At 31.5% G+C, this 17,078-nt stretch overlaps 1 protein-coding gene across 2 annotated transcripts in view; it reads left to right on the top strand.

The window, feature by feature from the left end:
* Positions 1-394: 394 nt before the first annotated feature.
* Positions 395-17,078, top strand: part of LOC114332030 (transient receptor potential-gamma protein) — a 673,697-nt gene continuing 657,013 nt past the window's right edge. For both annotated transcript variants that reach the window (XM_050644362.1, XM_050644358.1), the window contains exon 1: positions 395-547. In XM_050644362.1, coding sequence (XP_050500319.1) covers positions 526-547 — 22 coding nt within the window. In that variant the 5' untranslated portion in view covers positions 395-525. The remainder of the gene's footprint in view (positions 548-17,078) is intronic.

Genomic DNA, 17,078 nt, shown 5'->3' with positions numbered 1-17,078 from the left:
CCTTGTTATACAAATAGATAGCTATTTCCTTTTGGATTTTTGATGAGCAAGTCAATAACAAAGCGTACAATAAATTAGACCATGCAACATCAATGTGCCTTGAGGATAAGCAAAAGAAAGCAATTGTTCTTTCGCAAATGTCATATATGCACCATTCACAAAATTTGCCCACTTTAAAACAATAAAATCCAAGCTAAATCCAGACAATACGTGAATACACATAGTTTTCCGAGTGCGAATCGTGAATCGTGAGACATCAAAAGCAAAGCCGATTTGTAGAGGCATAAATTTAGATCCGAATATTTCTCATTGTATATTTTTCTTCGTACATCATATAAACAGAACTCTTGACATAATTTCAATCGATATTTTCTCGTTCAGTCACAATGTGATCTGCAACGGGAAAAGTTCGCGCTATTGCTTGTGAAAAATACGGAAAACTCATTTAGAAAATTCCATTACAAGATTTTGTTTTCGGTTTCGGTCTTGTGTTGTGTTGAGCCGTGATGGAAAGAAAAATTTAATATGTTTGGACTGTTTCGAAATAGTAAGTTACAGGAAAATTGTATTGTATTTGATTTAGTCATAGAAGGAGCTGAGAAAATGAACTCGTTTATGTGGAAAATTAGTAGAAGTAGTAAAAGAAAATAAACTAAATTTATTGTTTTTCTTCTTGTAGTTCCTTATACGGTCAAGTAAAGTTCTCTTATATTCTCCCTTGATTTCGGTTAACCCAGAAAAGGCCAAAACTTTTTTATTCTTAATTTTTAGACTTTTTAATGCATACTTAAGCATGGAGGAAAACCTTGTTTCGAAAAAGGGTGTCCTTTTAAAAGGCTGTTGGCCTAATCCATGGATACGATTAACAAGAGATTAACAAAAGTATCAAAAATTAAATAAAATACAGATTTTTATTTCTAATTATTTCAAATAAAAGGAAAAAAATCATATATATCCAGTTTGTATATAAAAACATTGTTTTATATATTAAGTATAGTGCTATTAGTCCTGTCGCCAGGGGGGGTACAACGGCCTCCTGTATTCAGATGGAATTACCCAAGTTTTTTTTATGTATTTTTACCTGTAGAACACGAATTTTTTGGGTAACAGTTGATCCGCATGTCGATAAGATTGTTATAAACCAAGAAGTTGAGGAATCACATAACAGCGATTTCTCGCAAAACAAAACATTGTTTTGTATTTTTTGGGCCATTCTAACCAAAAAATGTTCCTACAAATTTTTTCGTAGGATGCATAGTTTTCGAGATAAACGCGGTTGAACTTTCAAAAAATCGAAAAATTGCAATTTTTGAACCCGAATAACTTTTGATTAAAAAATAAAATAGCAATTCTGCTTACCGCATTTGAAAGTTCAAGTCAAATTTTATCGGTTTTAATTATTTTTATTGCTAAAAATGTATTATTTTATTGTTAAAAAAAGCTATAAACACCTAGTGCTTGAGTGATGTTTTCAATGATTTCTCATTTAAAATCGAACGAGTTGGTAGAAGAGGTGAAAATGCAAGCGCGGCTGTTTCTACGTAGCATGCATTAAAACGCATGTATTAGGCAGGGGAAACACTATGTGTTTAGAGCTTTTTTTAACAATCAAAAAATAAATTTTTAGCAATGCAAATATTCAAAACAGATATAATTTGACTCAAACTTTTAAAGGCTATAAGCAGAATTGCTATTTTATTTTTTATTCAAAGGTTATTCGGGTTCAAAAATTGCAATTTTTCGATTTTTTGAAAGTTCAACCGCGTTTATCTCGAAAACTATGCATCCTACGAAAAAACTTGTATTAACATTTTTTGGTTAGAATGAGCCAAAAAATTCAAAAAAATGTTTTGTTTTGCGAGAAATCGCTGTTATGTAATTCCTCAACTTCTTTGTTTATAACAATCTTATCGACATCCGGATCAACTGTTACCCAAAAAATTCGTGTTCTACGGGCCAAAATACATAAAAAAAACTTGGGTAAGTCCATCTTAATTAAGAAGGCCGTTGTAACCCCCCTGGCGACAGGACTATATATTATATACTCACCACCACAAAATTCCGCCAATAAAAATTTTTGATCAAGTTTGACAATTTACAACTTTATTATTTGTACTCCGATTAGTCCTTTCGTATTATTCCGGAGGCATCAGTAAAATTTTCTTTTTGGAATTATCCGAAAATCCCTTTTCTTATAAGAGCTGCACAATTTTTTTAAATAAAAACACTGATTGACTCATAAACATATTTTTAATAGAGATTTTATTGATAAGATTAGAATGACCCGCATGCAGCCCAGATCTCAATTTTATCGAGCATTTATAGTGCAGTCACTGAAGGTGGATATGAGCTATTACCTCCGATTTCGTTGAACCTCCATAGATTTGCATGAAAATTGGTGAGTGGTTAGAGGATATCTCAAGGAACACAGGTGACATGGTGCCAACTTTTACCCTGGGGGTGGATGCCACCCCTCCTCGGGGGTAAAAATTATTTTATTAAAAATAACCCCACAATTCGATAGAGGGAAAAATTATAAGCAAAATTTGTTATATAAATTTATTAGAATAAATCTAAACTTTTTGAGTTATTCAAGATCAAAGATTTTAAATTTTCTTGAGAAAAATGTATGTTTTTAACCGATTTTTCATAAATAACTCCAAAACTATAAGTTTTTGCAAAAAACTTATTATTATCAAAATTGAGGCTAATAAAAAATCAAATAAACTCCTTACTAGAAAAACTTTTCAATGTTAACTAAAAGTGAGTTATAGGTAATTGAATGTATATTTCTTTCGTCGAGTACCCAAATCTAAGCATTCAAGCTTAAATACCGGGAAAATGGTGTATTTTATAACATAAACTTATTAAACATTTGTCAAAGTTCATAGAAATATCTATCAAATAAGGCCTCGAACAAGTTGATAGCATTTAAATTTATGCACTAAAAATGTTTCAAAATGTATCTTTTAAAATTTTTCCAAAAAATGTTATGGTTTTTTGTAAATAACTCCGTTAATTTTTAAGGTATAAGGTTCACCTAAAAACTAGTTAAAAGTTTGATCCAAGAGCTATTAAAAAACGTCAAAGTTAGTCTTTTAAACCTCTTACTTTTTAAAAAATAAAAGGTAAAATGGCCCCGGTTATATGGCTCTCGCAGCAAAATTGAAATATTAAACGTTTCTATCTCGGTTATTTTTTACTCTACGGAAATTTAGTTATATATGATTTTTGGGATATTGTGTATTTTTGGAGTTATTATCAAAAGAAAATAAAAAGTACGATAATTTTAAAAATTCTGATTTTTTTGGATTATATCTTTTTTTTCAAAAATATGCATTCTAAATCGGTCAAAATTGTTGAAAACATTAACTATGTTAACCTAAAGAAATTCTTGTCAGGATTACTACAAATTTTAATTTTTGTGGAAATGGCGTATGTTTTATTTTTCACTTTTTCCTAAAAAAATCGAAAGGGTTCTCTTATTTTCATCATAACTTGCTTACTCTTGATGCTATTAACTTCTACTGGAGCTCATTTGATAGGTATTCCGAAGTACTTGGACAAGTGTTTAACAAGTATATTATATAAAATGCATCGTTTTCCCGTTATGTAAGCTTGAATACTTAGATTTGAGTACTCGTCGAAAAAAATATACATTCAATTACCCATAACTCACTTTGAAATAACATTAGTTTAGTTCTTTAAGTGGGGAGTGTATTAAATTTTTTATTATCTTTAATTTTGGTAATAATAGCTTTTCTACCAAAAGAATATTAGTCCATGTGGTGAGACCGCACCCGTCTGGAAAAATTTCTGATTCGGTTTCTTTGTGGATTCCTATTCAAAAATGTCCCCTTTAAACAAATCTGAAGGGTGCCAGGCGGAATTTTTGGACAGAAATTGTTTAAACAATTTTTTTAAACAAATACAAAAGATCACGTTTTTTTGCTCTGGAACATGTATTTTTAGGGTTTCTGGGTCATTTTAAATAAGAAAGGTATCTTGTAATTTTTCTTAAAAATTGATAGTTTTCGAGTTATAGGCGATTTAAAATCTGAAAAATTCGAAAATACGCATTTTTGAGGCTTAAAAACTCATATTTAAATTAGTATCTTTGAGATTTCCAGATACTTAAATTAAATAATAAACATTCAGCTTCAAAATTCTGAAGAGTGATCGCGTCTAACCTTAATATATACCGTTGTTTACTAATTGTTAAATATGCGTGTTTATCCGATTTTTTTGCCGGTGCGGCGAGCTCTATTTCAAAAATCTTCTATTTTCCTCCGAAAAATATTTTTTCTAGATCCTTTGGGATATTCTAAATAAAATAACTTTCTTCACATTTTTCTCAAAAGCTAATAGTTTTAAAGTTATAAGCGATTTAAAATCCGAAAAATGCCAAAAAACGAATTTTTGGATATTAAATCGCTTATAACTTTAAAACTATTAACTTTTGAGAAAAATTCCAGGAAACTTATTTTATTTAGAATGTCCCAAAGAATCTAGAAAAAAATATTTTTCGGAGGAAAATTGGAGATTTTTGAAATAGAGCGCGCCGCGCCGGCAAAAAAATCGGATAGACATGCATATTTAACAATTCAAAAACAACGGTTTAAGTTAAGGTTAGAAGCAATTACTCTTCAGAATCTTGAAGCTGAATGTTCAAACTTCAATTTAAGTATATGGCTACCTCAAAAATACTAATTTAAATATGAGTTTTTAGGCCTCGAAAATGCGTATTTTCGCATTTTTCAGATCTTAAATCTCCTATAACTCAAAAATTATCAATTTAAAAAAAATTAAAAGATACCTTTTTTGTTTAAAATGACCCAAAAAACCTAAAAATATATGTTACAGAGCAAAAAAACGTGATCTTTTGTATTTGTTTAAAAAAATTGTTTAAACAATTTCTGCCCAAAAATTTCGCCCGGCACCCTTCAGATTTGTTTAAAGGGGACATTTTTGAATAGGAATCCACAAAGAAACCGAATCAGAAATTTTTCCAGACGGGAGCGGTCTCACCACATGGACTATATAGTTTTTGAGTAATACGTGAAAAACTGCTTTAAAACATGCATTTTTTTAAGAAAAACTAATATCTTTGATATTTAATAACTCAAAAAGTATTGAATTATGTTAATAACTTTATATAACCAATTTTGCTTAGAAGTTGCCCCTCTATCGATTTCTGGTATTATTTTTAATAAAAAAAATTTCACCCCCGGGAAGGGGTGGCATCCACCCCCAGGGTAAAAGCGCAAGTTGGCATCATGTCATCTTTGTTCGTTGGAGTATCTTCTAACTACTCACCAATTTACATGAAAATCGATGAAGGTTCAACGAAATCGGAGGTGAAAACCTTCAGTGACTCGACTATTATGGAATGAATTAAAAACAGCTATTTGCCGTCATCCTAGGCCTCCAGAAAATTTGGTTCAGTTATGGCCCTTGTAAAGAAATATCGGACTATTCCACAGGCAAGGATTTCACATCTTATTTATTCGATGCCAAACAGATTGCGAGCAGTTGTTACTGCGAGAAGTGGACATACCCGCTATTAAATTGTTTTGTTTTATTGTTAACTTTGTTTTGTATTGTTAGTTTTAGTGCGTTTGATATGTTTAAATAAATAAAGCTTCAAAGCACTGTTTTTATTTACAGCTTTTACAAGAAAACAGATATTCGGATACTTTAAAAAAGAAAAATTTAGAAATGTTTCTGGAATTATACGAAAGAAGTATTAAACAAAATCAGTCCTTCAATTTTTTCACAAAATTTTTAAAGTTAGGAAAAAATACAACGCTTCCATTCAGCCGCGCATGATGCCGTCTTAGAAAAAAAATTATTAATGGAATAATAACAAACGATATCAAGACATGTACCGGGTGTCCCAATAAGAATGGCTCTCGGCCATATCTCAGGAACCGTTTATAGTAGAGCTTTGAAATAAAAAATTTTATAACAAAAGTTGCCTCAGGAAAAGCCTGGAAATTATTTTCATAATTGTGGGTCCACCGTTAGAGGGCGTAATTGAATATCAAAAATAAAAAAATCTAAATTTTACAAAATTTTCCTAATGAAGGGGCACTGGAAATCCGATTATTGTATTCTTCATCAAATTCTACGCATATTTGATTTAACAAGTTTAACTCTACCTTTGCAAATAAGAGGTGGGGGTGAGTGGGAACCTTGTTATGAAAAAATGGCTGGAAGTCCGGTTCTGCTAAATCAAATTTTGAAAACTTGGTCTTGTTGAAGACAGATCTTTTTCGTCAATGTAAAAGTTATGATTTCTAACCAACTTACTGAGTAATATGCCAGCTAGAAGGCGTTATTTAATTTTTTTCAGAAATCTAGTTTTCTTTGGAAAATATTAAATACAAGTATGCATTTTTAATCATACTTTATAAAATTAGATTAAATTAGCAATAGAATAGCGAAAACCGCATGTCGATACCCTTTTTCTGTCTCAAGATATCTCGAGAAACGTGTAAATTTTATACATAACTGTTACTATCACCGGTAAACTAAGTTAATGAAAAGTAGTGTGCTGTGGAAAAAAACAAAATAACATTTTCCAGATGTCAACGTATAAAAATATAATTAATTAAAACAACAATGTAAAGAGAAACAATACTATTAAAATTAAATATAACACAGAACAAAAAGACCTACTTAGTGACGACCTAAATATTCAAATTGTTGCCCATCATACACTACTCTAGAATACATTATCCAGAGAATACTAAACGCCATTCAAAGCATTCAGAGCAGAAATTGAGACTGCTGTTCAATCTACTCTTGAAAGAGTAAATGTTTGCAACGAAAATGATGGGCAAAAATTTGAACGTTTATGTCATCACTAAATAGTTGTTTTTATTTCTTTGTAATAGGGCTTTTCAACGCTTCTCATTTGTTTCGAGCCTCTGTCATATGCCGTATAATCCGTGTATAATATTAATATACGAGATATGAACGAGGCTCGAAACAAATGAGAAGCGTTGAAAAGACCTAATATACGTTGACAGCTGGAAAATGTTTCTTTGTTGTTTCCACAGCACACTACTTTTAATGAATTTCGTTTACCGGTGACAGTAACAGTTATGTTTTTAAATTTACACGTTTTGTAAGATATCTCGAGATAGAAAAAAGGTATTAACATGCGGTTTTCGCTATTCTGTTGCTAATTTTGTCTAATTTTGTAATATGGTATTAAAAATGCATGTTTGTATTTAATATTTTTCAAGGAACACTAGATTTCTGAAAAAAATTAAATAACGCCTTCTAGCTGGCATATTACTCAGTAAGTTGGTTCGAAATCATAACTTTTACATTGACGAAAAAGATCTGTCTTCAACAAGACCAAGTTTTCAAAATTTGATTTAGCAGAACCGGACTTCCAGCCATTTTTTCATAACAAGGTTCCCACTCACCCCCACCTCTTATTTGCAAAGGTAGAGTTAAACTTGTTAAATCAAATATGCGCAGAATTTGATGAAGAATACAATAATCGGATTTCCAGTTCCCCTTCATTAGGAAAATTTTGTAAAATTTAGATTTTTTAATTTTTGATATTCAATTACGCCCTCTAGCGGTGGTCCCACAATTATGAAAATAATTTCCAGGCTTTTCCTGAGGCAACTTTTGTTATAAAATTTTTTATTTCAAAGCTCTACTATAAACGGTTCCTGAGATATGGCCGAGAGCCATTCTTATTGGGACACCCGGTACCTACAAAATGATGCAATAATCTTGAAAGTCGGAGTACAAATAATAAATAATTGATGGATTCGACCGTTACTTGATGGAAGTTCATTTTATCTCACAATAAAACACTGAAAAACGTTTGTTTTCTATACTTCCACAAAATTTATTACAACTATGTTATTACTACAGCGGTTTCGGCAAAGTGCCTTTCTCAAGTGATATATTTTACAATGTGTTTGCCTTTTTAAGTCTTTAACTGAAGAGGTTGAGGAGTGGGGAGCTGTTTGTCTCGAGTTGGTCATTCAGAATTATATCTGTATTTTTCAATTTACTAATTTCCATTGATTCTAAAAGTGATAGCTTAAGGCCTTTATTTTGAATATGTAGAATTTGAAACTCTTCATTGAAAGAATGATTATGATCTAGAAGGTGAAGTGCGTATGTAGAAGTGTCTGTTTTTCTATTGTTGAAAGCCCTTTTGTGTTCTGCTCTCCGTTTGTCAAAAGTTCTGCCAGTTTGACCGATGTAAGTTTTCGGACAGTCACCACAAGTTAGTTTATACACACCACTCTGTAGTTGCTTTCTCTTTCGGCTTTTATTGTTTTTAATATGTTTGCTTAAGTTGTTGTTAGTTCTGAAAGCTGGTGTTATTTCTTTCTTTTTTATGTATCTGGCTATTTTTGTTGTTATTTTGCCAGGATATGTGAGAGAGCAGAAGGTACTGGGTTCTTTCTGTGGTGGTGGATACACTAATTTCAAGGCTTTCTTATGGAGTTTTTGGTTTAAAATGTTGTTATCTGTTTGTTCGTTATAGCCATTGTTTACTGTATTTGTCTAATGATATTTAGTTCTGTCTCGAAGTTATTTATAAATCGATAGTTATCGAAAATAACTTCCGAGATAGAACTAAATATCATTAGACAAATAGCAGTAAACAATGGCCATAACGAACAAACAGTTAACAACATTTTAAACCAAAAACTCCATAAGAAAGCCTTGAAATTAGTGTATCCACCACCACAGAAAGAACCCAGTACCTTCTGCTCTCTCACATATACTGGCAAAATAAGAACAAAAATAGCCAGATACATAAAAAAGAAAGAAATAACACCAGCTTTCAGAACTAACAACAACTTAAGCAAACATATTAAAAACAATAAAAGCCGAAAGAGAAAGCAACTACAGAGTGGTGTGTACAAACTAACTTGTGGTGACTGTCCGAAAACTTACATCGGTCAAACTGGCAGAACTTTTGACAAACGGATAGCAGAACACAAAAGGGCTTTCAACAATAGAAAAACAGACACTTCTACATACGCACTTCACCTTCTAGATCATAATCATTCTTTCAATGAAGAGTTTCAAATTCTACATATTCAAAATAAAGGCCTTAAGCTATCACTTTTAGAATCAATGGAAATTAATAAATTGAAAAATACAGATATAATTCTGAATGACCAACTCGAGACAAACAGCTCCCCACTCCTCAACTTCTTCAGTTAAAGACTTAAAAAGGCAAACACATTGTAAAATATATCACTTGAGAAAGGCACTTTGCCGAAACAGCTGTAGTAATAACATAGTTGTAATAAATTTTGTGGAAGTATAGAAAAACAAACGTTTTTCAGTGTTTTATTGTGAGACAAATAATAAAGTTATAAATTGTCAAATTTAATCAAAAATTTTTAATGGTGAAATTTTATGCCGGTGAGTGTATGTTTTGCAGCACAAATTACATTTTTTGTGACAGGTAGCAAAACAAGTTTATATGTCCTTATAGACAAAAAGGTGGGCTATCCGGTCATATCTAGAGTAACTATACAACTTGGCTGAAGGTTTGCTGAGTCCTCTTTTTGGTGTCATTTTAAGGATTCAAGAATGCCTTTTCTGTAACTGTGCGACCATAGTGTAAATGATCTACTTAACTTAACCACCATTATTTAATCATAATATGCAACTGGCAGTTATTTTGATCTGCTAGATCCACTGATCGGCTTATTATGGGAATTAACCATTTCTTGCCACAAATCGCTACTGCATAGTGGCTGATGAAATATCATTTTCATCCCCTTTTTCGAAATTTCATGTTCCATGGTTTATTAGATAGGCCTTATTGTGATTGGATATTATGGAAAAAATATAAGTGCCATTTCATTTTTAAACTACTATTTCGCTCTTGTCTGCAATATAGTAATCAAATGAAAACCTTTCTTTTGTTTTTCCAGTGTATTTGAAGCGATATCACAATCTATACCTAGGATTTTTTACGGAGAACGTTTTACCCTCTTTGTGCCTGAATTTTCCTTATTTTTTTAAATTCTCTTGATATACGTAAGTCCAACATCGGTAGTATCCGGCAGTATGAGAGCCTTGTCTTCTAGTGCATCAACAAATTATAAGACAACACTAGTTTTCAAACCAAGAAGTTTATATTCATCGTGATAGTAGTAAAGGACCCCTGATAGAGACCAAACCACTCCACATAACATAGTCATCATTTAGATGTAGGAGCTATAGAATGTAAGATATTTAAGATGTCTATGATATCTAAGATATCTAAAACGTCTAAGATATCTAAGATATCTAAAACATTTAAGATATTCAAGATATCTAAGATATCTAAGGTAACTATAATACCTAAGATATCTAAGATATCTAATATACCTATGATATCTAAGATATTTATGATATCTAAGATATCTAAGATATCTAATGCCTGGTTGCACCAACAGATCTTAAGCTCCAGCTTAGCTAAGCTCTACTTATAGATAGGGCTTCCTTGAGTATCACTTACGTTGTATCATAATTTTAGATTCTTACCTTATTATCAATTATATCTATTTTTATATTATGGTATTCTTATTGTAATATATTATAATTATATTATATTAATTCTTATGATATTCTAGACTTAAGCTTAAGATCTGTTGGTGCAACCGGGCATAAGATATCTAAGATATCTAAGGATATCTAAGGATATCTAAGATATCTTAGATATCTAAGATATCTAAGATATCTAAGATATCTAATAGATATCTTAGATATCTTAAGATATCTTAGATATCTAAGATATCTAAGATATCTAAGATGTCTAAGATATCTAAGATATCTAAGATATCTAAGATATCTAAGATATCTAGGATATCTAAGATATCTAGATATCTAGGATATCTAGGATATATAAATAAGATCATGCAACCATCAGTGTCCTTTGATAATGGGGAAAAGAAAAAGAACGCAATCGTCCTTTCGCAAATGCCATATATGCACCATTCACAAAATTTGCCCACTTTAAAACAATAAAATCAAAGCTTAATCCAGACAATACACTCACTCGTGAATACACATAGATTTCCGAGTGCGAATCGTGAGAAATCAAAAGCAAAACCGATTTGTAGAGGCATAAATTTAGAGGTATCTACGATATAAGATATCTAAAATTCTAGAAATCTTCAAATATCTTTTTTTCTTCTTTGACTGGGGTAACACAATTTGAACACATACAACAGTACATATTTATATCACTTTACAAAACATGATACAATAATATCTACAATTCAAAAAATAATTATCAGAGGAGTAAAATTAAAATTTCATTCTTTTTAATTTGTCACCGTTTAGTCGTATTTTCCATTTTTGTGAGACAGCTCGATCTTTAAAAGTGAATTTATACAATTTAGGACTGCAAATAAAGATTATTAGATGAGGGGAGAAAAGGCGAAAAGGTGCCAAATTAATTAAATCTGCTTTTTGTTAAAGCAGGGAATTCCAAAAACGGCTGTCAGCCAGGGGAGGTAATTACTTTGTGAGTTTAAAAGAGGAGATATAAAATATGAAAATGATTTAATTTTGTTTATGCCATACTGGTTCATTATTGCGTTTTTATTGCTTAGTTACCACACCCTAAGACTAAAGATGTCCCCGAGGGTTGTAAGTTTGAAAATTCGAGACATTATATATAAAAGGCGTGAAAAAAGAGATTTTCCTATAGAGACGGTGTTAAAAAAATTAAAAGACAGAAATACATTATTTTCCAGGGTAAGTCTCTGGAAAGCTTTCAAACAGATTGGGTTTAGGTTCAAAATGGAGAACAATAGAAAAGCCTGGTGTGAAATACAGCCTAGTTTTGTTCACAAAAATCGAACTTTAAAAAACTATAATAATTTTAACAAATAACACTTTTCATTTGTTTATTTAGACGAAACATGTAATTTGCAAGAACGAGATTATAAAATCTATATAATACACTGATATTGAGGAAAGGACATATATAAAAGAGAAGAAAATAATTGGTGAAGATAATAGTCCTGTCGCCAGAGGTTTATAACGGCTTCCTTTATTCAGATGGACTTAAGTTTTTTTATGTATTTTGACCCGTAGAACACGAATTTTTTTGGGTAACAGTAGTTATTGTTATAAACAAATAACTTGAGGAATTACATAACAGTGATTTTTCGCAAAACATGACATTTTTTTGTATTTTTTGGGTCATTCTAAGCAAAAAAATGTTCTTGCAAGTTTTTTCGTAAAATGCATAGTTTTCGAGAAAAGCGCGGTTGAACTTTAAAAAAATCGATAAAGTGCAATTTTTGAACCCGAATAACTTTTGATTAGAAAAGAAAATAGCAATTCTGCTTACCGGTTTTGTTCTTCTTAATGGCGATACTGGCTTCTTTTGGCAATATTTTATTTAGTTATAGAGTAATTTCTACATACTAACATATTTCTCAAATTAGGCTCTGTACCGCCATTCTTTATTATACTACGAATATGTGTGCCAAATATCTCGACAAAATATTTAAAATTACAGCCGCAATTTTGGACAGCGTTTGTTGCTACCTGTTGATCGCTACTGTAAAACTTTTAAAATTGTATTTGTAAGCTTTCAAAGTTTAAAGTTTTTGTTACTATGCTAGACGCATTAACCTCTATACTGAGGTATACATTACTGGTGAACTTATAAATTAGGGGTTTTGGGATCTATTGGGGGCAGCCTATTATAAAATTTTAGTTAACCAACAACTGTAGTATAATAATTCAGTAGCTTTCAATAAAACCATTTTGTTACTCCATGACTTTAACATTTTATTTATCATGGTCAATCGAGAAGAAACGGACACAGGGCATTAGAAACAATTCGAGACTTATATTACATCGTTACTCTGTATTCTTTCAAGCCGGAATTACTACAGTGAGCCAGATAATATAAATAAAAATATTTATCGCCAACCGTCACTAAAGTCATTCATTATTGTACTCATTTGCCCTCATTTGCGGCAGTAAAGTGACACTTTATTGTACTGAAAGAAGAATTTTACTTTACCTGCCGCGATTAATCAAATTATTTAAGATTTAATGTCAGTGGTCGATGGCAGTAATCGAATGGCAAGTATTTGAGTGGACTTACAATTTATTTACTTTAATTATTAAAAATATTGCACGCAATTTGTGATATTATTAATTAAATTATGTCAAAAAGTGAAATTCTGTAGTATTTTGTAATTATATTCATATTAAATAAATTAAAACTTTACCGATTTAGTAATTACTCAATATTGATAACTATCGATTAAAAATCGAAAGCGGCCATCTTGGAAGTTATCTGTCATCACTGTCATGAAATTATTATGACGTCTAAAATTTAAAAAGTTCTTAAATTATAAATTGCAAGTAAGTGTTAAAACTAATATCAAATTATGTTGGCAAATATTATTTTATATCAATAAAGCATATCTTAACCGATTGTCAAATATACCAGCACACGAGAGGTAAACTCAAACTTCCCAGGGACATATATGAGCTTCTTAGAGACAATACAAATATCAACAATATCATACAATTTTTAACGGAAATAGGAATAAAAGACATTTAATTGTATCACACATTTTTGAGGTATACTTTTTGTTAGTACGTATGTATTTACTTAATACTACAATCTCTTTATATTTTTAATATGTATTTTCCATTGTTGTCGTTTATAACCCCAAAGGTTCGGACGACATTAAATTTAAAAAATATATGTTGGCGATAAAATTTTGTATGCACCACGTCAGTAAAGACTCCTTATCGAACTCGTCTGTTACTCGCCTCGCTCGCTACGTTCGCTCTTCTCGTAATATCAGACTCGTTCGATAAAGAGTCACTTTACTGACTTGGTACATAAATAACTATTATTTAGGGTGAGGCAGATAAAGGGCCTATTAGAAATATCTCGAGAACTAAAGACAACTGAATTATGAAAATTAGATAAGGGGGTTTTGAAGACTGATCTATTTAATGAAAATATTTTCATCTATTTGGTACTTCCGGTTATACCGGAAGTTGCTTATAACTTCGTTTTTTTGTATATTTTTACATTTTTGGATTCTCCTCGATTTTTTCTTTCTTAGAATATAAGGTTTTGTTAGATTATACAGGGTCGGTTAAAAGATAATTACGTTTTCTTATTAATTTCGTAGCAATATTCACACCCTGTAGGATTGTAGTAGTTTGACATAATAAACTCTAATTATGTTCAAATGAGTTTTAATAATCTACTATTGTTACCAATTATTAGTGTAGCTAAATTGTTAATTTTAGTATACAGGGTGGGTCGAAACTCGGAATGAGTATTTTCTGAGTTTTCTTAAATGGAACACCCTATATTTTAGTATTGCAATGAAATGATATTTCATGGTACTTTTTACTTCTTAAGCATTACCTATACCTAACTGCTTTAGTTTGTGCTTAATTGTTAATCCCACCAACAATCTTAACTTCGATGGTATTTTCATACCTCAACCACTACTGGCAATTTTAAGTATCAGTATAGATTAATATGTATTTATTTCCAAAAAATTATTTGTGACTGAATATTTTCACGGCCAACCTAATACAATTTCACCTATTTTGTGTTGCAATTAATGTTTGGTTTAATCACCAATAACTCACAAATTAAAGGAGTTAGGTATAGGGAATGCTTAAGAAATTAAAAAGTACCATAAAATAACATTTCATTACAATACTCAAATACAGGGTGTTCCATTTAAAAAAACTCAGAAAATACTCATTCCGAGTTTCGACCAACCCTGTATACTAAAATTAAAAATTTAACTATACCAATAACTCTTAACAATAGTAGACTATATTAAAAATCATTTGAACATTAATATAGTTTATTATGGCAATCTACTACAATCCTACAGGGTGTTAATGTTGCTACGAAATTAATAAGGAAACGTAATTATCTTTTAACCTATCCTGTATAATATTACAAAACCTTATATTTTAAGAAAGAAGAAATCGAGGAGAATCCAAAAATGTAAAAATATACAGGGTGTCCCATTTAAAAAAACGAAGTTACAATCAACTTCCGGTATAACCGGAAGTATCAAAGAGAAGAAAATATTTTCATTAAATAGTTCATACCTCAAAACCTCTGTATTCCAATTTTCAACATTCTCTTAGCTTTAGTTCTCGAGATATTTCTAATAGGCCCTTTATCTGCCTCACCCTGTATAATAGATGAGATTATACGTACATAGTTTTTGATATTTTAATGTGTTAAGACTATCACCTTACCATTGTAAATTCAATGCCACTAAACATATTTGGGGAATATGCAAAACCTACCACGATAACTATACTTATTAGACGTAAAGGTGTCAGTAACATAGCAGTTTTGGAAACATGGCAAGAAGCATTGAATACTGCTACTCGTTCACTTTGGGAAAAAGTGTGTGAAAGTGTGAAAAGTTATTAGAAGAATATTGGATGCGTGAAAATCGTATCGAAGGAATTAAACCAATCATCATCCAAAATCCAAATGAAAATACCGACGACAGTGATTACGAGTAAAAATCTAATACTGATTGCAATGTAAGGTAACAATAATCATAATATGAGTACTACAGGCATAGGAGGCTATGGTTTGATGTAGGTACTATTCTCTTCCATTCTCGCTTATCGTTAGCTTTCCTAATTGGTTACGGCAAGTCTCGTCATGTCTTCTTTGACCTCATTGCTCCATCTTGACTTGGATCTTCCCCTTCTCGTTCTTCCAGCCAACGCACTAGATATTATCATTTTTGGGACTCTTGCTGAACTCATTCTCTGGACGTGATTCAGCCATCTAATTCTTTGAGCTCTTTTTAAGTGCTAGTAAGTATATTAGTTTCTTGATAAAACTCTGATAATAGCTCCTTATTTGTTCTTTGCATCCATTGTCAGAAGCAGAAGCAATTTTTGTAAAAAGACTTTTTATCGTGGATTCCTCACTAAAAGTGCACTTTTTAATACCCTGAATTTTAAAATAATCTTATAAACATGATAATGACGTTCACAAACCTGCCAACTTTTTATATTTCAGCACAAGGTTAATAAGCGATATAATTTAAAGGCCTGGTTTCTTAAAAAGAAAAATAATAAGGGTTGTTTAAGCAGGAAGGCGCCATTATTAATTCAGATATTTTAAACAAAGAAAAAAGCGTTTACAATTTTTGTAAATTTTTAAAAGATCAAAGAAAATTATTTTTCTTAAATTTCTTTTTAAATACTTTGTATAAAGGGGTTTATTTCGCTTGGCGAAGCCAAGCGAAAATCCAAAAGTCGACGTCAACGAAATAGCATTGGTCCATAAATATAAATACTTAGGGCATGAAATCCAAATTGCCAGGAACAATCAAACTGCTGAATTACAGAGAAGGATTACCTTAGCATGGGCCGCATATGGAGCTCTATCAGACATCGTCAAGAGCAACTTGCCAAATTATTTGAAAAGGAAGACGTTCAACCAATGTGTGCTTACAGTCATGACTTACGGCGCTGAAACATTATCGTTAACCCAGGCCACAGCAACGAAACTTAGAGTGGCCCAAAGAAGAATGGGACGGTCACTACTTGGACTGACTCTTAGAGACAGGGTCAGAAACGAAGAAATCAGAAGAAGAACAGGCGTCACAGATGTCATAGAGCGAGTAGCATGGCTGAAGTGGAATTAGGCGGGCCATGTAGCCAGAATGAAGTACGGAAGGTGGACCCAAAAAATTACAGTGTGGAGACCAAGAGAAGACAGAAGAAGTAGAGGTAGACCACCTAGACGATGGACAGACGACGTCAAAAGGATTACTGGGAATTGGTTGCAGAAAGCCCAAGACCGACAAAATTGTAAGAAATTAGGGGAGGCCTATGTTCAACTTTGGATGCAGAAGGCTGGATAATGATGATAAAGGGGTTTATCAAGGAAAGTATAAATAATGCGTTCATTTAAAGTAAGAGGGATTAAACGTTAGAGTATACAGTTTGATACGAAAGTATGGAATCAGTTCTTTATTTCAGAAACAAACAACTCCCAAAATAATCTTAAAACACGTCAATTTTTATTTTTT

Source organism: Diabrotica virgifera, chromosome 1 (assembly GCF_917563875.1).
Source record: "Diabrotica virgifera virgifera chromosome 1, PGI_DIABVI_V3a".
NCBI lineage: Eukaryota > Metazoa > Arthropoda > Insecta > Coleoptera > Chrysomelidae > Diabrotica > Diabrotica virgifera.
This window is presented reverse-complemented; position numbering and strand designations above follow the sequence as displayed.